Below are 23,575 nucleotides of genomic sequence, written 5' to 3'. Positions count from 1 at the left end.
ATCAAACAACAGAAGAAGAAGTGATTATTACATTTTAACAGAAGTGTAGATAGAACATGTTAAAAGAGAAAGTAAGCAGATATTAACAAGTAGATTAATAATTCATTTTCTACCACTTGTCCTTAATAATGTTGACGAAATAATAGAATGATAAATGACAATATGTTATTGTATATGCCAGCAGACTACCGTATTTTTCGGACTGTAAGTCGCAGTTCTTTTTACAGTTTGGCCGGGGGTGCGACTTATACTCAGGAGCGACTTATGTGTGAAATTATTAACACATTACTGTCACAATTCAATTACAAGTAGAACAGAGGAACCCAAGGATGCAGATGGAATGTGAGTAAATAGTTCTTTACTAACCAAAAAGCACTCACAACAATAATCCAAATAGAATGTAACAAAAAGCGACGGTGCGAAAAAGAGCACCGTGACAACAGCGAGAACAAAAGCTAATATACAAAGCTAACTAAACTTGGGTCGGAGTTGCAAGACGTGCAAACTAACAAAGTACATACCGAGCTGGATGACACTGGAAATAGCCAAGAAGGTAAGAAGCATAAATACAAGGAGCATAGAAATCTTCATACAACAGGAGTCTAGGAGTGGAATTGCCGAGTGCCATCCAGCTGAAGAGGTGCTGCTTAAATAGTGTGAGGCTGATTGGACACAGCTGTGCACGTCTCACAACTCCGCCCACAGGAAAAGACAGGAACTCTGGGAAGAAGACAAACAATAAGAACCAGGTCTGCTGCACCAACAAAGGCAAACTGAACACAAACCACAAGATGGCAGCAGGCGGTGACAGTATTCCCCCCCTAATCAACGGACGCCACCTGGCGGACCTCCTGGCTTACCGGGAAATCTATGATAGAAATCAGAAATTACTGATTTATCAATAATAAGGGAACGTGAAATCCAAGAACGATCCTCTGGCGGGTAACCCTTCCAGTCGATCAGAAATTGCACCCCCCTACCCCGCTTCCTGGCGTCCAAAATGGTGTTGACAGTATAGGCTGGATGACCCTCCACCTGCTGAGGAGCTGGGGGAGACACTGGTGGAGGGCTAAGGTCGCTCGACTCAACGGGCTTTAGGCGGGAGACATGGTAGACCGGATAAGACTTAAAAGACTTGGGTACCTTGAGTCGAGCTGTGACGGGAGTGATCATCTGCTTCACCTCGTATGGTCCTATGAACCTAGGTGCCAGTTTCTTACTCTCCTGGCAGTGTAATGTCTTTAGATGATAACCAAACCTTCTGGCCGGGTTTGTAGTCGGGAGATGGTCTGCGATGGCGATTTGCCATGATCTGGTTCCGACTGGCCGTACGAGACAAGGCGGCACGGGTATCACGCCACACACGGTGCACACGGCGCAGGAAGGTAGTCACGGAGGGAACTGTGCACTCGACCTCTTGAGAGGAGAAGATGGGAGGTTGGAAACCATGCACCACATGAAAAGGAGACAGGCCAGTAGATGAACAGATGAGGGTGTTACGGGCATACTCCACCCATGGGAGATAGGTGGACCACAGTGATGGATGCTGGTGACAAACACATCTCAGAGCCGCCCCTAAGTCCTGGTTGGCTCTTTCCGACTGTCCATTAGATTGTGGGTGGTACCCTGATGACATGCTGACAGTGGCCCCTAACAAGTTGCAGAAGGATCTCCATGTAGCGGATGAAAACTGAGGACCTCTGTCTGACACCACATCCATGGGGATCCCGTGAAGTCGAACCACATGGGTGACCAGAAGCTTGGCGGTCTCCAGGGAAGGGGGAAGTCTGCGAAGGGGGACAAAGTGTGTGAATTTAGAGAATCTGTCTACTATAGTGAGGATGACAGAAAAGCCCCTGGAGATGGGTAGACCTGTGACAAAGTCCAGAGCGATGTGCGACCATGGACGGGAGGGGATGGGAAGGGGCTGCAGCAACCCTGCAGGAGCTTGATGAGAAGCCTTGCTCCTGGCACAAACAGGGCATGCAGCCACAAACTTCTTAGTGTCGGTGTGAATGGTAGGCCACCAGAACCGCTGTGTGAGCAGGAACTCCGTGCGTCTGGCACCTGGATGGCAGGCAATCTTGGAAGTGTGAGCCCACGACAAGACCTCTGCACGTAGAGTTCTTGGCACAAAAAGGCGGCCAGGAGGACATCCAGCAGGTGATGGGGAGTCCTTGATAGCCTCTGACACACGTCTCTCTACCTCCCACTGTACTGCGCCAAGGATCCGGGACTGAGGAAGGATAGTCTCTGGGGGAGTGTCTTCTGTCGGAGGAGAGAACATCCTAGACAAGGCATCAGGCCTTCCATTGAGTGAGCCAGGGCGAAAAGTGATACAGAAGTCGAACCTTGTGAGGAAGAGGGACCACCGGGCCTGGCGGGGATTGAGACGCTGGGCAGAGCGGAGGTAGGCTAGGTTCCGATGATCCGTGTAAATGATGAAGGGGTGTTTGGCACCCTCCAGCCAGTGCCTCCATTCTTGAAGGGCGAGGATCACTGCCAGAAGCTCTCGGTTCCTGATATCATAGTTCCTCTCCGCAGGGGAAAGGCGTTTGGAGAAGAAGGCGCAGGGGTGCAATTTCTGATCGGAACTGGAATGCTGGGACAAAACAGCCCCTACCCCGGTGTCCGATGCGTCCACCTCGACAAAAAAGGGGAGATCAGGATTAGCGTGGACTAACACAGGAGCGGAGGTAAAAAGGCATTTAAGGCGTCGAAAAGCGTGGTCAGCCTCCGAAGACCACACAAAAGGAACCTTAGCGGACGTTAATTTATTTAACGGTTGAGCTACTTTACTGAAGTCCCTAATAAAACGCCGGTAAAAATTAGCAAACCCCAAAAACCTCTGCAGCAGCTTCCTGGAGGACGGTGTTGGCCAGTCTGCAACCGCTTGGACCTTAGCCGGGTCTGGCTTAACCTGCCCCCTCTCAACAATCAATCCCAAAAACGACACTGGGCGAATGAAAAGTGCACTTTTGGGGCTTGACAAATAAACGGTTCTCCAAAAGTCTCTGTAAGACCAAACGGACATGCTGATGGTGTAATTCAATGGAGCGTGAAAAAATAAGTATGTCATCCAAGTAGACTACCACAAAACGGCCTATCATGTCACGGAGTACATCATTAATTAAACATTGAAAAACACCAGGAGCATTTGTGAGGCCAAATGGCATGACGCAATATTCGAAGTGGCCAAGCGGTGTGTTAAAAGCAGTCTTCCATTCATCACCTTCACGAATGCGCACAAGGTGATACGCATTACGTAGGTCCAATTTCGTAAATACTACCGCCCCATGCAGGGGAGCAAATGAAGATTCTAGCAGTGGAAGAGGGTATTTATTCTTAATAGTAATCTTGTTAAGGGCTCGGTAGTCTATACACGGTCGCAACCCACCCTCCTTAACAAAGAAAAACCCTGCCGCCACCGGAGCGGAAGAGGGACGAATGTGTCCGGCGGTGAGAGATGAGGAGATGTATTCCTCCATAGCCTGCTGTTCGGGGCGCGAAATATTATACAGCCGCGAAGAAGGTAGTGGAGACCCTGGAAGGAGGTCAATGGCACAGTCATACGGGCGGTGGGGGGGTAGCGACGTAGCCTGGTCTTTACAAAAAACATCACTAAGGGAGTGATATTCGTCAGGAATCAGTGAAAGATCAGGGGGCTGAAGACTGGGAAGAATGACAGGTTTAGTAGGAGACGAAGCGGAACGCAAACAGTGACTATGACAGAAAATACTCCAATTAGTAATCTTAGGTGTGGTCCAGTCCATACTGGGACTGTGACGTCGCAACCATGGAATTCCAAGAACTACGGGTGCTGAACGAGAAGGCATTATCAGAAAATTAATCTCCTCACGGTGATTACCAGAAGTAAGGAGGGATGTGGCATGTGTCTGATGAGTAATATTAGCCAGGTGGCGCCCGTCAAGTGAGCTAACATTCTTAATACGTTCAATACACACAGAAGGAATATTTAAAGACTCCACAAGCCCACTGTCAATAATGTTCTCATCAGCCCCTGAGTCAATTAGTGCTTTAATAGGGCAAGAACCCCCCACCCATGACAGAGTACCTTCCACTTGAAGTCTTCCCACCGTAGAAGATGCAGACGTTGCCACAGGAGCATGCGGCGAAGGTGGCAAACTCCCCCGTGGAAGATCTCCGGTGGAAGTGGAACGGCCCCCCTTGGGGCGCGCAGGACAGCGAACAACGACGTGGTCTGCAGCTCCGCAGTACAGACATAGCTGCAACCTCAGCCGACGACTCCTCTCTGCTGATGACAGGCGGCTGCCACCCAGCTGCATAGGTATGGCCCCCTCTGGCCCCTCCTCCGGGGCACTGCAGTCAGAAAGCAGAAGCGACCACACCTGAGGCTTGGACGTAGATTGTGTGAAGCTGGTAGGTGACTGCCCTCTGGTGGATGGAGGACCCCTCCCCTTCTGGGCGTGTCGCTCTCGTAGGCGGTTGTCCAATCGGATCGAGAGCGAGATGAGCTCCTCGAGGGTCTGGGTCTCATCTCGGACAGCCAGCTCGTCTTGGATACGGGGGCTAAGACTAGCCAAAAATATTCCCCGTAATGCTCTCTCCCCCCAGCCACTCTCCGCTGCCAGGATCCGGAAGGAGACTGAATAGTCTGCCACAGAGGAGGACCCCTGGCATGTAGCGAGGAGGCGGCCTCCTGCCTCTCGTTCCCTCACTGGGTGATCGAAGACGCTGCGCAGCTCAGCAGAAAACAGGGGTAGGCTGGAACGAAGTTCGGGTTTGCTCTCACACACCTCCATAGCCCAGCGTGCTGCTCTTCCAGCCAGTAAACTGAGTACATATGCCACACGGGCGGAGTCTGTCGTATATGTGTGAGGCTGCTGTGCAAAAACTAAAGAGCATTGATACAAAAAAAGTCTGCATTGTCCAAAGTCCCCCTCATACCTGGGCGGATGTGGTATGCTGGGCTCCCTGGTAGGAAAACCCGACGTCGAGGGGAACGAGTAAGAAGAGACTCCAGCTGCGGGTTGAGTAGCCTCTGAGCCTGGGAGCGGGGGAGGGACCAACAAGCGTGTATGCATCTCCTGCACAAACGTTGTCAGGTTCAACAAAGTCTGTTCATGATCACTTATTCGTCGACCATGGGCCATGAGGGCCCGCTGGATCTGATTCTCATCTGCGGGTTCCATAATATGACTCGGCAATTCTGTCACAATTCAATTACAAGTAGAACAGAGGAACCCAAGGATGCAGATGGAATGTGAGTAAATAGTTCTTTACTAACCAAAAAGCACTCACAACAATAATCCAAATAGAATGTAACAAAAAGCGACGGTGCGAAAAAGAGCACCGTGACAAAAAGAACAAAAGCTAATATACAAAGCTAACTAAACTTGGGTCGGAGTTGCAAGACGTGCAAACTAACAAAGTACATACCAAGCTGGATGACACTGGAAATAGCCAAGAAGGTAAGAAGCATAAATACAAGGAGCATAGAAATCTTCATACAACAGGATTCTAGGAGTGAAATTGCGAGTGCCATCCAGCTGAAGAGGTGCTGCTTAAATAGTGTGAGGCTGATTGGACACAGCTGTGCACGTGTCACAACTCCGCCCACAGGAAAAGACAGGAACTCTGGGAAGAAGACAAACAATAAGAACCAGGTCTGCTGCACCAACAAAGGCAAACTGAACACAAACCACAAGATGGCAGCAGGCGGTGACAATTACTGTACAATATCAAATAATATTATTTAGCTCATTCACGTAAGAGACTAGACGTATAAGATTTCATGGGATTTAGCGATTAGGAGTGACAGATTGTTTGGTAAACGTATAGCATGTTCTATATGTTATAGTTATTTGAATGACTCTTACCATAATATGTTACGTTAACATACCAGGCACGTTCTCAGTTGGTTATTTATGCCTCATATAACGTACACTTATTCAGCCTGTTGTTCACTATTCTTTATTTATTTTAAATTGCCTTTCAAATGTCTATTCTTGGTGTTGGGTTTTATCAAATACATTTCCCCAAAAAATGCTACTTATACTCCAGTGCGACTTATATGTTTTTTTCCTTCTTTATTATGCATTTTCAGCATGTGCGACTTATACTCCGCAGAGACTTATACTCCGAAAAATACGGTACTTGGTATCGGATTGATACCCAAATTTGTGGTATCATCCAAAACTAATGTAAAGTATCAAACAACAGAAGAATAAGTCATTATTATTTGAACTGAAGTGTAAACAGAACATGTTAAAAGAGAAAGTAAGCAGATATTAACAGTAAATGAACAAGTAGATTAATAATTCATTTTCTACCACTTGTCCTTAATAATGTTGACAAAATAATAGAATGATAAATGACACAATATGTTACTGCATATGTCAGCAGCTAAATTAGGAGCCTTTGTTTGTTTACTTATTAATAAAAGACAAGTTGTCTTGTATGTTCACTATTTTATTTAAGGACAAACTTGCAATAAGAAACATATGTTTAATGTACCCTAAGATTTTTTGTTAAAATAAAGCCAATAATGCCATTTTTTTGTGGTCCCCTTTTTTTAGAAAAAGTACCGAAAAGTATCGAAATCATTTTGGTACCGGTACCAAAATATTGGTATCGTTACAACACTACTCTGCACCATCTGGCCAGCGTGCTAACTGTTAGCATTTCAGTTCGGCTTTTGTTCTTCAACATTCACGCAATGTGCAGCTGGGACAGGCTCCAGACCCCCCCCCCCCCCCCCCCCCCCCCCCCCCACACCCCTGCTTTAACACAACCTCTCTCTCTCTCTCTCTGCAGCTGAGCTCATGTACACAGTAGAGCTGGCGGGTGGTCTGGGTGCCATCCTCATGCTGCTCATCTGCCTGGTGACACTCTACAAGTGCTACAGGATCCAGTTCATGCTCTTCTACAGGAACCACTTCGGCAGCGAGGACTTAGACGGAGGTGAGAAGAAACCATTGTCAGACTGTTTCAGCAGATCATGTATTCTTATCCCACCCATTGTGAACCCAATCGTAAAAGTGGTACACCGCATGCCACACGGTATTTTCCGGACTATGAGGCACACTTAAAATGCTTTTATTTTCTAAACTTTCTAACCCGGTGCGCCTAATGTACGTAATTTTTCTGGTTATGCTTACCGACCTCGAAGCAATTTTATTTGGTACGTGGCATAATGATAAGTGTGACCAGTAGATGGCAGCCACACATAAGAGATACTATACGCGTGGACTGCAGGATGACGCCTGTTCATTTGACATAAAGGTTTACCCAAAGTGCTTTGCGCGGGTCCGCCATTGTAGTCAGTAAGCAACTTATTTTTCTCTATCCTCTTGTTGTTGGGCAGTCATCCTCCACTGCGTACAGTTGTAACTTACATCTGTCAGTAGACTCGCTATGGAAGCGCTAAAAACTACAACAAAGATGGCGGGGAGAAGACGCTGTTGAAGTGGAGCCACATATTCATTAATTTTTATTTATTTACAGACAGACATAGTTTTGTATTTAATTATTGTTTCTTTTGTTAATATCAGAGTCAGTTCTGCAAAAAGGTCATCCCTAGAAGCACATAAGCTTATGGACAGGGACCCACAGTTAATATATACATCATCATATAATATACAAAATAGTAGCGAAGGCCAATAATGGCTTTTTTGCCGATATCCGATACTCCAAAATTGTCCGACTCTTAATTACCAATTCCGATATCAACCGATACCGATATATACAGTCGTGGAATTAACACATTATTATGCCTAATTTTGTTGTGATGCCCCGCTGGATGCATTAAACAATGCAACAAGGTTTTCCAAAATAAATCAACTCAAGTTATGGAAAAAAATGCCAACATGGCACTGCCATATTTATTATTGAAGTCACAAAGTGCATTATTTTTTTTAACATGCCTCAAAACAGCAGCTTGGAATTTGGGACATGCTCTCCCTGAGAGAGCATGAGGAGGTTGAGGTGGGCGGGGTCGGGGGGTATATTGTAGCGTCCCGGAAGAGTTAGTGCTGCAAGGGGTTCTGGGTATTTGTTCTGTTGTGTTTATGTTGTGTTACGGTGCGGATGTTCTCCCGAAATGTGTTTGTCATTCTTGTTTGGTGTGGGTTCACAGTGTGGCGCATATTTGTAACAGTGTTAAAGTTGTTTATACGGCCACCCTCAGTGTGACCTGTATGGTTGTTGACCAAGTATGTTTGCATTCACTCGTATGTGTGAAAATCCGTAGATATTATGTGACTGGACCGGCACGCAAAGGCAGTGCCTTTAAGGTTTATTGGCGCTCTGTACTTCTCCCTGCGTCCGTGTACCACTCTGTACAGAGGCATTTTAAAAAGTCATACATTTTACTTTTTGAAACAGATACCGATAATTTCCGATATTACATTTTAAAGCATTTATCGGCCGATAATATCGGCAGTCCGATATTATCGGACATCTCTACAAAATCTACCCACCAAATACCCATTTACAATTTCATTTATAAGTAAAAAAGTAATCTTTAAATCCACCAAATCAGTCTCAATATCCTATTATTCAAATGAAATTAAAAGGTTGTATCTTGAAGATCTGCGATAATCTCATCATACATACAGAGGTCAAGACCAAAATTAGGCGACAAATGTGAATTCCTCAACCATAACGTCGCAATAAATTTAGCTTAAAATGCTTTTAAAAAATGTTTAAAGAATGTGATTATTTTATAGAGCTAGATCATCGAGCCTCTACAGGCTATACTAATGCTTGTAAACTTTACATGACCATTTTTCCCTCTTACTAAAGGTTCACTTCCAGTGTTATGTCTATGAGAAGTAGTGGTCACTGGAATGAGCTGGCAGAGTCTAGAATTTAATCCATATACTACGTTATACATAATACAAACACTGTGGAATCTGTTGCACTCCGTGAGCTTCAGAAGATTGTACCCATTAAAAAGAAGATTTAAGGGAGCAATAAAGTTTGCCCGTGATTTAACACGTATGACTTTCTTCTGAAGAATCTCCAGTTTTTTAAGATAACTGGTATCTGTGTTGCAACATACGACATTGCAATAGTTTGTATGTGCTTCAAATAGAATCCGATACAGAATTAGGAGAGCGTTAGGAGGAAGAAAGTGCCTCAATTTTGAGAGTAGACCGACATGTTTAGATCATTTATTCATTCAATATTCAATATGGCTTTTGAAATTTATAAATCCATCTGTGTATACTCCAAGGAATTTTAGTGCTCTCAACTCTCTCAATTGCTTTATCACTTATTTTAATCAGTATCCTGTCAACGTTTTTACGGCCTCTATTTGAACGAAATATAATCAAGTTTGTTTTATTTATATTGACGGATAATTTATTACATTTGAAACAATGATCTCCTTTAACTAATACACTATTGACAATAGCTTGAAGGCTTTTCAGGATTTTTGTGTGACATTAATTAATGTGTGTCATCAGCAAAAAATACTTTGTGAAGAATAATTGATGAGTTCACAAAATCATTTATATATAATATAAAAAGAAGGGGTCCAGTAAATAAGATCGCCCACAAAACGGCGCATCCTGAAGAGACGGTTAGAAAATAAAACATCATCTATGCAACATTTTGACCAAAGAACCACCATTACATGTTATGTAGAGCAGTGTTTTTCAACCACTGTGCCGCGGTACAATAGTGTGCCATGAGAGTCTGGCGTGCCGTGGGAAATTATGCAACTTCACCTAATTGGTCCAAAAAATATTTTTTGCAAATCAAAAATTATAATAATGTGCCTGTGCTGTGTAGAGCTTGGCAGGGTAACCATGTCATACTCCATATCAGTAGGTGGCAGCAGGTAGTTCATTGCTTTGTAGAAGTCGGAGCGCGCCGAGGATGGTTTGTCGTGATCCCAATAGGCAGAGCACAGCGGGAGACAGCGTGCAGGTAAAAAGGTTCGTAACGCTTAAACCAAAAATGAACAAAAGGCAAGTCCCGCTAGGAAAAGGCACTGAAGCATAGGGATGGCTATGCAAAACAAAAGTAAAACTAAACTGGCTACAAAGTACACAGAAACAGAATGCTGGACGACAGCAAAAACTTACAGCGTGTGGAGCAGAGATGGCGTCCACAAAGTACATCCGTACATGACATGACAATCAACAATGTCCCCACAAAGAAAGATAGCGTACGCACAACTGAAATAGTCTTGATTGCGAAAACAAAGCAGGTGTGGGCAATAGCACTCAAAGGAAAGTGTGAAGCTGCTACAGGAAAACACCAACAAAACAGGAAGAGTCACCAAAATAACAGCGTGAGACAGGAACTAAAGCACTACTTACAGGAAACAACAATAAACTCAAAATAAGACAACCTGCTGGAGTTTAATTTTTTTACCTTTTCTGCTGGTGGTGTGCCTCCGTATTTTTTTTAATGAAAGAAAATGTGCCTTGGCTCAAGAAAGGTTGAAAACACTGATGTACACCACAAGGAAGTGTTTTACATTTACAAAAAAATCATAATAATATCCATCCATCCATTTTCTACCGCTTATTCTCTTTGGGGTCGCGGGGGGCGCTGGAGCCTATCTCAGCTACAATCGGGCGGAAGGCGGTACACCCTGGACAAGTCGCCACCTCATCGCAGGGCCAACACAGATAGACAGACAACATTCAAACTCACATTCACACACTAGGGCCAATTTAGTGTTGCCAATCAACCTATCCCCAGGTGCATGTCTTTGGAGGTGGGAGGAAGCCGGAGTACCCGGAGAGAACCCACGCAGTCACGGGGAGAACATGCAAACTCCACACAGAAAGATCCCAATATGACTCCTTTAATGCTCCTTATAATGTGGTGCGCATAGACCTGAATAGACCATTAGCTCATTAGCAGTGCGCCTAATTATCCGGCGTGACATACGGTCCGAAGAAAAAGTGTATACATAAATTGTCAGACAAAAGTAGGGGCGTTCCGATCTGGGTTTGATGCTGCTGATGCCAATCATCTATGAGTGAGATCGACTGATACCGATCACATGTATTACTAGGGCTGTGAATCTTTGGGTGTCCCACGATTCGATTCAATATCGATTCTTGGAGTCACGATTCGATTCAAAATCGATTTTTTTTTTTTTTCAATTCAACACGATTCTTGATTCAAAAACAATTTTTTTCCGATTCAAAACAATTCTCTATTCATTAAATACATAGGATTTCAGCAGGATCTACCCCAGTCTGCTGACATGCAAGCATAGTAGTAGATTTTTGTAAAAAGCTTTTATAATTGTAAAGGACAATGTTTTATCAACTGATTGCAATAATGTACATTTGTTTTAACTATTAAATGAACCAAAAATATGACTTATTTTACCTTTGTGAAAATATTGGACACAGTGTGTTGTCAAGCTTATGAGATGCGATGCAAGTGTAAGCCACTGTGACACTTTTTTTTATAAATGTCTAATGATAATGTCAATGAGGGATTTTTAATCACTGCTATGTTGAAATTGTAACTAATATTGATACTGTTGTTGATAATATTCATTTTTGTTTCACTACTTTTGGTTTGTTCTGTGTCGTGTTTGTGTCTCCTCTCAATTGCTCTGTTTATTGCAGTTCTGAGTGTTGCTGGGTCGGTTTTGGTTTTGGAATTGGATTGCATTGTTATGGTATTGCTGTGTATTGTTTTGTTGGATTGATTAATTTAAAAAAAAATAAATAAATAAAAATAAATTTGGGGATAGGTTGATTGGCAACACTAAATTGGCCCTAGTATGTGAGTGTGAGTGTGAATGTTGTCTGTCTATCTGTGTTGGCCCTGTGATGTGATGAGGTGGCAACTTGTCCAGGGTGTACGCCGCCTTCCGCCCTAATGCAGCTGAGATAGGCTCCAGCACCCCCCGTGACCCCGAAAGGGACAAGCTGTAGAAAATGCATGGATGGATGGATGTAAGCATTAACAAAAATGTCAAAAATGAGATTTTGTGAAAGTAAAAATACCGATCTGATCACTCTAGTTTTTTATACTGATACTACCATTGGTATCGACACTAACGACATATGTATAATTTCTTCCTGGTCCAATTTGATCTACTCTACACCTGCAACATTACAAAAACAGTGTTCTTACTTTATGCTCTCACTCACCAGTTAACAGCAACCGTTTTTAAATTATTTGTATCATAAATATCCCTCTAATCCAGTGGTTCTTAACCTTGTTGGAGGTACCGAACCCCATTAGTTTCATATGCACATTCACCAAACCCTACTTTAGGCTCCAGTACCCCCCGCAACCCCGAAAGGGACAAGCGGTAGAAAATGGATGGATGGAAGACAAAGTTATGTTTTTGGTAACACTTTAGTATGGGGAACATATTCTAAGTAACAAAGACTTAATTTAGAGTTATTTGGTTAGAGTTAGGGTTAGAGGGTTAGGGCCAGGGTTAATGCCGAATAAGGCATTAATAAGTACTTAATAATGACTAGTTAAGAGCCAATATGTTACTAATTTGCATGTTAATAGGCAACTAATTAATGGTGAATATGTTTCCCATACTAAAGTGTTACCATGTTTTTTTACTGGTGCACAAAATGAACCGTGCATGAACATCACCTTGTTCAAAGAACAAAACCAAATCAGTGTGACTTCTGCTGTTGCCATATCCGTAGTACGCCGATAGGGAGAAGTTTTTATTTACACGATGAGTCGGGTGTGTTTTGACCTCCTGAGGCCGACTCACCGAACCCCTAGGGTTCGATCGAACCCAGGTTAAAAACCACTGCTCTAATCAATGAACTTGCGGGCAATCTAAAGGAACAGGCTTCAGTCTGAGCCGGGTTTTTTCCGCCTGTGTTTGACTTGCCTCCATTCAATTACCTTATTTTTGGACATTAAAAGTGCAGGGGACATGTCGTCTCTGTCCCGCCCCCCAATTACATCCATGCAAAGCAGCATGTAATTATATAATAGTACTGTTGTTTAAATGTATAATCTCCATAGTTTGGAGTGTTCTTCTGAATTATTGTTCAACCCGCTCTGCCCAGCCAATCGCCTGGCACTGGTCTGTTGTTTTGTTGTCTTTCCGGCTGCAATGAACGAGCATCAAACATGTGTGCAAAACAAAATGTAATTGGCGCATAACGGTGGCAACCAGCTGTCCTTAATGTGATATGAATTTGGACAACAATCCGAAAACAAGAACCCCTCAGCTCATTGGTAGTGCAGCCCGTGTGCGGTCAGAGTTAAGTGCGTGTAGTGTCCATTAAACTTAATGGAGCCTGGAGACATGGCACATATTACGCCTGCGCCTCCGCCTCAGCTGGCACTCGCCGCTGTGAGTTCAGAAGTTCACTCCGTTACCGTGGGCTGTCCGTGTGCGTGTATAAACAGCATCACCCCCAAAACCAACCCCTTCTGCAGTCTTGCACTCATGTGTCCACTACGTGGCTCATGAGCATGGCTCACTGTTATGTAGCAGACATTTGAGATGAACATTCTCCTTTCTTAACCTGTGAATCAATGGCACTGTGGTGTAGTGGTGCATAGAGCAGATGGTATGTGTTTGATTCCCAACCAGTGCCCCCATGCCAACCTAATGGATCCCAATGGGCTCCAATCCAAGTCAAACAGGCAGGAAGGCTATAGCTACTTTACTACACGCAAGTTCAGGGAAAACTCGTACCGGCGTCCAAAACAAACATAAACCGCTAATACTAGAAGAATGCAACTCATTAAAACAGTAACTCCTATATTATTGTTTTAAAAAAAGTTAAATAAATACAGAACATTTACCATTTCACTCCACTGAATTTCTTCTGGGCATGGTGCTTATGTGTAGTCCTCTGACTCGGGCTTACTCCCAGCTATGAATAAGTAGATGGGTTTTGTCAGACCCATCAAACCGTCGTGCATCTGACTGGCACCAACATTTTAGTCATGGCTGGACCTCTGTCACAGGCGACTAATGCAGTAAATAGACACAGATTAGCCCTGCTCAAGATGGCGTTGATGCATCGTTCCATTGGACAGCAGTGTCTACCTATTCTATGGGGATTACTTCCTAGTGACATGCTACCTTCCGGTGCCGTAGTACTTCCGTTGTGTTTGCCCCGTATTGCTATTTTTATGTCATGTCATTGCCCATCAGCTTAGTATCGGCCTCTAAACACTAGTGTTGTCCCGATACCAATATTTTGGTACCGGTACCAAAAAATGTTTGATACTTTTCTGTACCTTTTGGTACTCTTCTAAATAAAGGGGACCACAAAAATGTAATTATTGGCTTTATTTTAACAAAAAATCTTAGGGTACATTAAACATATGTTTCTTATTGCAAGTTTGTCCTTAAATAAAATAGTGAACATACAAGATAACTTGTCTTTTTATTAGTAAGTAAGCAAACAAAGACTCCTAATTTAGCTGCTGACATATGCAGTAACATATTGTGTCATTTATCATTCTATTATTTTGTCAACATTATTAAGGACAAGTGGTAGAAAATGAATTATTAATCTACTTCTTCATTTACTGTTAATATCTGCTTACTTTCTCTTCCAACATGTTCTATCTACACTTCTGTTAAAATGTTATAATCACTTATTCTTCTGTTGTTTGATACTTTACATTAGTTTTGGCTGATACCACAAATTTAGGTATCGATCCGATACCAAGTATTTACAGGATCATACATTGATCATATTCAAAGTCCTCATGTGTCCAGGGACATATTTCCTGAGTTTATAAACATAATATGAATTTGAAAAAAAGGAAAAAAGATTTTGTGACAATAAAAAATATCGATGTAATTATAGTAGTATCGACTAGATACGCTCCTGTATTTGGTATCATTACAGTGGATGTTAGGTGTACATCCATCCATGGCATTTGTTTACATTCAGGAGTGCTCGCTTGCTGTTAGCGGTGAGATATTGTATCCTCCTACGGTGTGTAGTGAAACATGTTTAGCTATTCCTCGTCCTGCAGGGATGATACTTGTAAGAAACTTACTTTATTTGTCGCCATGGAGGCGAGGATTAGTGATTTAGAAGTAGCTAAAACACTGCCGATGGACAATAGCTAGCTAGCCATGTCGTAAAGCACCTCTTCCTGAGGGTGTTTCAGTGTTATAACTTCACCTTTATCTTTAGTTTTTAAGCTCAAATGCGTCCGTTCTCCCTTTTCTGTCTACACACTGTGTCTGCTTGTAAGTACTACTTGATCATGCGCTGCTCGTAAAACCAGCAATGTCACGACGTGACTTTGACGCAGGCGCGGGGAAGTATGAGACCGGTACTTTTCAGAGACGGTATCGTACTGAAAATGATTCATTAGTATCGCGGTACTATACTAATACTGGTATACCGTAGTTCCTGTTTGTTTTCAAATATGGGTTCATGTGGCTTTCACGTGCGTCTTGTCAGGATAGACGTGTCCAGCGATTTTCGTGACGATACATGAAACTGGTGGGAGAAGCTAGTTTTTAAGGGGGCGTTAGAGAGACAATTTAAAAAATTTTGTGTTTGGAACAGCCAAAATGTAACAATTTTCAGCCACCATAGTAAAGTTTATAGGTTTTGCTTTCCAGGAACGGTGCTCGTTATGGACTATAACTACAACACTGGTCAAAGTGATTTTAAAGTTGCATATCCTCTGTCCGTAGATAACAAAGACTACGACGCCTACCTTTCCTACACAAAAGTGGACCCCGACCAGTGGAGTCAGGAGACCCGCGAGGAGGAACGCTTTGCTCTGGAGATCCTGCCTGACGTGCTGGAGAAGCATTATGGGTATAAACTCTTCATTCCAGACAGGGACTTGATCCCCACAGGAAGTAAGCTCTCTCTCTCGCGCCAGGTTCATTGTGTCCCGTGTTGTGTGGTCGCTGTCTGCACCGTGGTGCCGTGCTGTGTCGTGTCTCACACCCGTGTCCTGGCAACCGCGGACCTGCAAAATATTTTGTCAGTGGATGGGGGCCGTGGAGGGTTGGGAGAAAAGCCACAAATCTGCTTTTTTTAGTTCAAAGAAAGTATTTTTAAAAGACAAAAAAAAAAAAAGTAGGATTTATTTTATTTCTAGTGGAACCTCTGTGGTTGAACACGATGTTTTGTTCATTTAATGCACTGCAAAAAGTCAGTGTTCAAAAACAAGAAAAAAATAAAATAAATCAGAGGTATTTTATTTGAACTAAGCAAAATTATCTGACAATAGAACAAGAAAATTCAGCTTGTCAAGACTTTCCAAAACAAGTAAAATTAGCTAACCTCAATGAACCCAAAAATACCTTAAAATAAGTATATTCTCAATAATAAGTGCACTTTTCTTGGTAGAAAAAAAAAATTAGACCTTTTTGCTCAATATGTTGAAAAATATTCTTAAATTAAGTAAATGCTAATGCCATTATCTTGACATAATGATATGCGCTCGGCATCATGATTTTTTTTTCATGCTTGAAGTAAGAAATTATTACTTTAAAAAAGTAGTTTTATACTTGTGAGTGTTGATGACACAGCTTTGCAACAGTTGATATTCTAGTTTCAAGCATGTTTTACTCAATTTAGGTCATAAAATCTCAGCTACAAGCTGTAATATCTTACTGAGATCATTTAGGACCAAAACACTTAAAACAAGTAAAACACTCTCACATAAAATCTGCTTAGTGAGAAGAATTATCTTATCAGACAGAAAATAAGCAAATATCACCCTTATTTGAGATATTTAATCTTACTTAGATTTCAGTTTTTCAGTGTGGTATCTTGGTTTTCGTTGATAATCTGTTCCAAACCGTTTGACCAAACAGAACTGAACGGAATGTGAATAATTTTTTTGCTGTAAAAAATTACGTAGTTTCCAGGCCATAGAGCACACTCGGATACAAGCCACACCCACAACATTTTAAAAGAAAAAAACATGTTTCCATATATAAGCCGCAGACATATACGTTGCAAAATGATTTATTTACACAGAAAGAGTCTGTGAATGTTTCTTTACATGCCTTAATTATTTCCAAACGGTGCCTGTAACACGGCAGTAAAACGGCTGATCAAACAAAACAGAAGTCAATATGGACCCACTCTCCAATCAGCTAAACAGACTCAATAATTCCACGGTGATGTCTTGGTGAATTTACAGAGGAATTTGTGAAACTGAAACAATACAAAAAGAATGCCGTTTTAAGTTAATAATACTAACGCAGACACTCGTAAACATGTTAGCATATTAGCTAATGCTAACGACGCAAGTGTCAATACATTACGATGGCACGTACAAATGTGCATGAAAACACTCCTACAGACATCATACATGGGACGGTTTGGTCCGTATAAACAGTTTTAGTTATATTGTAAAAGTGAAGTGAAGTGAATTATATTTATATAGCACTTTTCTTTTGTGACTCACAGCGCTTTTACATAGTGCAACCCAATATCTAAGTTACATTTAAACCAGTGTGGGTGGCACTGGGAGCAAGTGGATAAAGTGTCTTGCCCAAGGACACAACAGCAGTGACTAGGATGGCGGAAACGGGGATCGAACCTGGAACCCTCAAGTTGCTGGCACCGAGCTACACAGCCCTTACAAATGTTGTTTGAAGTCATGAATTAAGAATCCATACGAGTAGAACCGCTATGAAGGGCTGGAAGACTGACAGCACGCCAATTGGGGAAAAAAAAGAATGGAATGGGTGGAAGGACACTGCAGCACCTGCAGTGAGCGAATTTGTCCAAAAGATGGCGCCATACTTTCTAAGTGTTTTTGCTTGTTTGTTTTTTTAATAAAATTATTTTTATTATTGCCGTTAGCGTATAAAAATCCTTAAATTAGCCGCTTCGTTCTTAAGCCACAGGGTTCAAAGTTGAGGGAAAAAGTAGCGGCTTAAAGTCCGGAATCTACGGCAATGTAAATGCAATTAATCCATTAGACACCCACACATGTTACGCAAAACACATTTTACAGATAATAATTATAGTTTTACATGTAGAAAACCATGTTAAATAAATATAACTGATTATTGAAATGGATAAATAAACGTTTAATATCTCTTGTTTACCTTTATTGAAGATTGCCAAAGATAGGGATGAGCTGAGAGAAGAATGGAGGGGAAAGTTACATACAAATTTTTTATTTATTTATTTATTTTTATTCAATTGTGTTTCTCACCTTCTTTATCAAAGTGCTGACACCTGCAACATATTCTGTAGTCATATTCAATTCTGTTTGGTCACTTGATTCTGCGGATTGAAACACGGCTAGTTTGTTAAGCACAATGGTTTGTTATACAGTAACCACAACGCAATACGAACACCTAACTTATGGTCAACAAAATTCCCTCAGAACCCAAATAAACGGGGCGTACAAAAACCATGACACCGCTGTATTTAAATTAGGACTGATCAAGAACTAATTTTGATATTGGTCCGATATCAGAAGAAGAAAGCTACACAACAGTTAAGTACACAAGAGCACACCAGCTAGACATACGTAATAAGTAGGGCTGCCAAACGATTCAAATATTTTTATCGCGATTATTCGCATTCTTCATAGTTCACTCAAAATTAATCGCAATATCGCAGAAAGATATACTTTTTTTGTCATTAATAAGTGTATGTTTTTAATACCATGACTGGACAATTAATTGCTTTATTGAAATGTTTTTAAACATTATGCTTTTTGAAACCGCTCAGCACAAAAAGCATATACACAAATTTTTTAAGAGAATTATAAAAAAAATACCTGCTGTGCGTTGGTGTCTTGCCAGAGTTTGCATTTTGTAGGAATACAACATTTGAATTCCTGCTTTAGGAGCACTTGCATTTTGGAGAGGAGCTACGCTTTCATGCTCAGATAGCAGTTTCACGCATTAATAACACAACATGTGGATTGTTACGATCATGCTTTGATTGTCAAAGATGTTAGGTGATATTTTTCTACATTAATTAAATGTTTCTGATATTCTGTACTGTACATGTTGTACAAGTTAATGGCATTGATATCTCTGCATGACAATCTTTTAAACCTTCTCTACCTACTTATTAATAAAATGTAATATTCAGCCTCTTAAACATTCTGCAATTGCGGACTATCAATTACAGGTTATAAAAGAATATACCATAGCGATGATAGTATTGTGTAGTGAACTGTAATTACCCGATGTGGCCTGCAGAGGGCAGCGGCAGGCATGCCTGCAGTAATAAATCTTGTCTCAGTGGTAGCAAAGAAGAACACGAGATTGTTCAAAGACAATCTTCCTCCTTCATATCTCCGTTGCCGTCACAATACACTTATTTTCAATCTGCCAGGAAACATTTATTTAGGTAGAAATATCACAGAATAACACATTAGCATGATCGTATTGTAAGACGATGTTTTGTTGGTTAGACTGGATGTAAGGCGTAGAGTTACTGTGAAGCCGCCAGCTCGACGTGTGTGATTGGTATGAGAAAAGACTTTGAGATGTTTTGACTAAAATCTCTGATAAGAGACTTTAGCCTTATTCTCTACCCTATTTAGTTTCTGCTGAGCTATAACTACTAAAGTAGTTTGAGTAAAATCTACATTTTATGTTTTCAATGCACTTAACTGTACAGTAAACACGGACGTGACGTTTCTCCTCATGCGCCATCAGAGTTGGCTTTGGATCTGAGATTTCCATTAGGTCCCCCTCTCTTTGTGCAGTTTTGAGAGCTATTTTGTGCTAAACAGTAACTGGACGCCATTACACATTTCCCCAACCTACGGAACGGGCCAAGGGTCAAAAACGTTAATCGTGCATTTAAAATAAATGATCGTCGTTAAAGGAACTTATAGTTCTATCCCGAGTAATAAGTATTCTCAATTGAACAATATTGCAGTCTAAAACAACATTTGTTAATATAAACAAGTATCAAATAATTATAGTTGCATATTACTTACAAGTACAAAGTCAGACGCGTATTAGAAAGTTTCCAGTAAGAAACGTGTCCAAATCATTTAGCTTACTGCTTCATGAGCTTACTTTAACTGAACCAAAAAAACAATTACCACTCCACATCAACTCAAAGACAGCATAAGTCCATTCCAAATGGTTAATAGTAAATAGGTTAGTGTTTTTTTTTTACCTACTATTGTTCTTTGTTTGAGTAATTTCACTTGATCAAGCATTTTCTAACATCCCTCATTACTAAAGTACGTATGCTTCACGCTAATAAATTCAACAATGCACTTTTAACTTCGAGACAAAAACATCGACAGAATACAATTTTCCCAAGTGATAGTAAGTTAAATGTTCTGTTTTATGATCGTCTTCACTGAGAAAGACAAAAACTAAAAATAAGTCTTGCAGAATATGTTGATCCTGCGTGGCAGCTGTCACACCATGTTTGTTCTTTTGGGGCAGCTTCAGAGGTTCCACAGAAATAACTTAATTTAGCGTAGCAATGGGTTTAGCAGGAAGCGACAACTCTCCCGTTCCCGTTCATGGTCCCGATCCAGTACTCACTCGCTGCATGCTGCACAATCTACCAGCTCTTTGTGCATGTGCATGTGAGGACACTCACGCCCCCAAAAGTCACCCCCTACTACCACCATCACCTCCATATATGCTGATGATTTGGATGACATCATCATTAGCAGCCCATGTGTATACTGGCACCCACCAGTGGCCCCGCCCACAACACCCCTGCTACCAATGCCTGCCTGCGCCATGGTTCCAATGTCAGAGTGGGACAGTATTTATGTCTCCAATGTGAGGGGACCCTAATATGAGGAAAATGGCATATAAACGCAAGGAGGTGCATGACAGCATTAGAGGAAATTAATGTTTGGATGAATAACAAGTACGCCACGTTACTTTCACCATGTCGGCGCATTCCTCTGCTTTTGTATGCCGCACGTCTCATATTAAACTGGAACAAGCTGGTCGACACTGTCCCGCCAGAAATCAGTCCCCGACATTGACGGTTGTTTGTTTGTGTTGACTGAACTTCTTCTGGTCACCCTTTCAATGTTGAATATTTATGTTGTACTTAGGTTTCACCAGTGATCATTTCCAGGATGACACCAGACTACTTAGAGGTACTTCTTTCACGCCTAGTTTCTAAAGCTTGTCATGCCGTGGAAGGATGATGGCTGCACCTGCAATATTTAAAACAGTTTTGATCAGTGGTTGTTTCTATCCCCTGGTGGCCTGTTACACTTCAATTCAAATCAAAATTTTAAACCAGTGGTGTCCAAACTACGTCTCAAGGTCCTATTGCGGCCAGTCGGCATCTTTAATTTGCCCGCATGGTGTTTCCCATTTAATTTTAAACATCTTACAATCTGATTGCTGCTTATCTTCCACCATCCTGTGGACAACGTGAGTAAATCAGGTCAATAACCATGACGTGTTGGAAGTCACTACAACACATTTACTTACATGACCCAATCCAAACAACCTTCCCTAGTCATGGCGCAAAAAAAATGCAGCCAACACACATGGTCACACATAACACTGAACTTTGTGGATACTGTAAAAAGAAATGTCCAAGCACCAAAAAAAAATCTAAATTACACCCATTTAAATCCATTAAAATGCAAGATGGGAAAATGCAAACAACTCTCTCCACACTTATCCATGCATGGCACATTTTAACTGCTTTATATTTTTGATTGATGATAAAATGGCCCTGTGATGAGGTGGCGACTTGTCCAGGGTGTGCCCCGCCTACCGCCCGAGTGCAGCTGGGATAGGCTCCAGCACCCCCCACGACCCCGAGAGGGACAAGCGATAGAAAATTAGATGGATAAAACTTTTAGGATGTTGTCGCTCTTAATATCCAATCGATTAGCATTAGCGATTTTACATGGCGATTTCATCACCTTCAAAGTTGGCAATCAACTACAAGTAAGATTCACATTACAATCAAACAGTGTGTAATAAGTACAATATTTAAACAATATAAACGATCAACAAAAGACATGACTGGCACATTCCGCTAAATGGTGATAGCTACTGCCTGGTGATTGCTCTCAGACTGAAAGATGAGCTTTCCCTAAAATGTCAGAAAATAAATGTATTTTTCTGTTAACTAAAATATGCGCTAGAATGTGTTCAACTTTTGTTTAGAAATCAGCGACTTTCGCAATTTTCTTCTAATTGATTGTGGTAGCGTCACAGCGCAATAAACAGTGTTGAAGCTGAGCGTCCATTGACTTCAATGGGGGAGCGTAGAGTGGGGTTGTTCCACTGCAGCCAAACTCAACAGTCATCGGATAAACGCTTGGCTTTGTTCTGCCCGTCGGAAGCCGAGCGTCTCCGGAAATCTATGGAACGTAGGCTTGGCCTCGGTTGACCTGGACGCTCAGCTTCCGCATGATCTGTCTGAGGCTGAATCCCTTTTGATTGACAAGAAAATGAGTGAAGCGGTCTTAAAGTACAAACCACTGCCAGAGCATTATTGAAGTTCTATTCTGCTGTTCCGAGTTAATATGGAGATTTTTACAATCCTGTAAAGGGCGTTTTCTTTGTAAAAAATCTAGCATCTGTATATATTTTATCAGTTATTGCAGACTGTACTCATGTTTAGAGAGTAGCTGAAAATAAGCTTCCCCTACTTGAAAGACCAGCAGCCGCCACAGCTTCCTGGCTACAGCAACACGCAGTAGTCCATACACTACTGCCATTAACACCTTGGAATTGCAACTGCACGCAAAGTCGACGACGTAATACTTGCAAATGAGACTCAGAAGTGTAAGAAATCAACAGCACAGTTATCATTATCAACTCCCTTTTAAATGTTGAGTAAAAACAATAGATTTTATTAGTAAATAATTCGCATTTATTAAAGAGGAACTGCACTTTTTGGGGGTAATTCTGCCTGTCGTTCACAATCTTTATGTAAGACAAGAACACGTATGTTTTTCTTTGTTTATGCATTCTAACTCGCAAATGAATAAACAATGGAGTCTATTCCATCTATAATGCGCTCTATAAAAGATCCAAAAACCTTCAACGGTTTACAGTGTACACACGCAAGAATATATGAAATGTACTAACAGGCACAGTCATAAAAATATGTAATATTTACCTATTTTGCTCATTTTAGGCATACAGCGGCATATTATTTCACAGAACAACAAACACTATAGCAGTATTGCTTAGTACTTAACAAGATATACGAACTTCGTACATAATATAATTTACTGTACAATTTCTGCTGGGATGTTCATATCTTCCCGTTTAGATGAAGAATTAATCATAAACCTCATGAAAGATTTTTTTTTTTTTTTTTTAAGTGCCGCAAGTGAGCGTTTTTTTGTGTCCTTATCGCCATCTCCAGGTCTAAGTTGGCTGTCAAAGTTGACTAACTTCTCGGTTTAGGGCCACAACCTTTTACTATCCAGGTGAGAGGTATTATTTATAATCTAGAATTAACTTTCACCAGCTCAGAGGCGATGCAGCAGCTCACCGACTCAATATGGCAACATAGCAGCATAAGCTAGTTAGCTCTTTGTGATCACGGCGCCGCTAAAAATAGTTTGTCTGCGTAAGCGCTTCTAATAACAATATCGCTAATACTTGGTTAATATTCAGGTCATGAGATGTAAATGGAGTATTGTTGGCGGTTTTTGGGTGTTTTTTAGAGGGCTT

At 41.6% G+C, this 23,575-nt stretch overlaps 1 protein-coding gene across 2 annotated transcripts in view; it reads left to right on the top strand.

Moving 5' to 3' along the window:
* Nucleotides 1-23,575, top strand: part of LOC133622367 (interleukin-1 receptor accessory protein-like 1) — a 555,729-nt gene that overhangs the window by 520,950 nt on the left and 11,204 nt on the right. Inside the window, exons 9-11 of one of the 2 annotated variants that reach the window (XM_061985015.1) lie at nt 6,799-6,945; nt 15,632-15,802; nt 20,974-21,018. In XM_061985015.1, the coding sequence (XP_061840999.1) occupies nt 6,799-6,945; nt 15,632-15,802; nt 20,974-21,018 (363 nt within the window). The remainder of the gene's footprint in view (nt 1-6,798; nt 6,946-15,631; nt 15,803-20,973; nt 21,019-23,575) is intronic. The other variant, XM_061985016.1, reaches the window with a different exon arrangement.

This window comes from Nerophis lumbriciformis, linkage group LG23 (genome assembly GCF_033978685.3).
Source record: "Nerophis lumbriciformis linkage group LG23, RoL_Nlum_v2.1, whole genome shotgun sequence".
NCBI lineage: Eukaryota > Metazoa > Chordata > Actinopteri > Syngnathiformes > Syngnathidae > Nerophis > Nerophis lumbriciformis.
The sequence above is the reverse complement of the archived record's forward strand: the minus strand, read 5'-3'. Positions and strand labels throughout refer to the sequence as shown.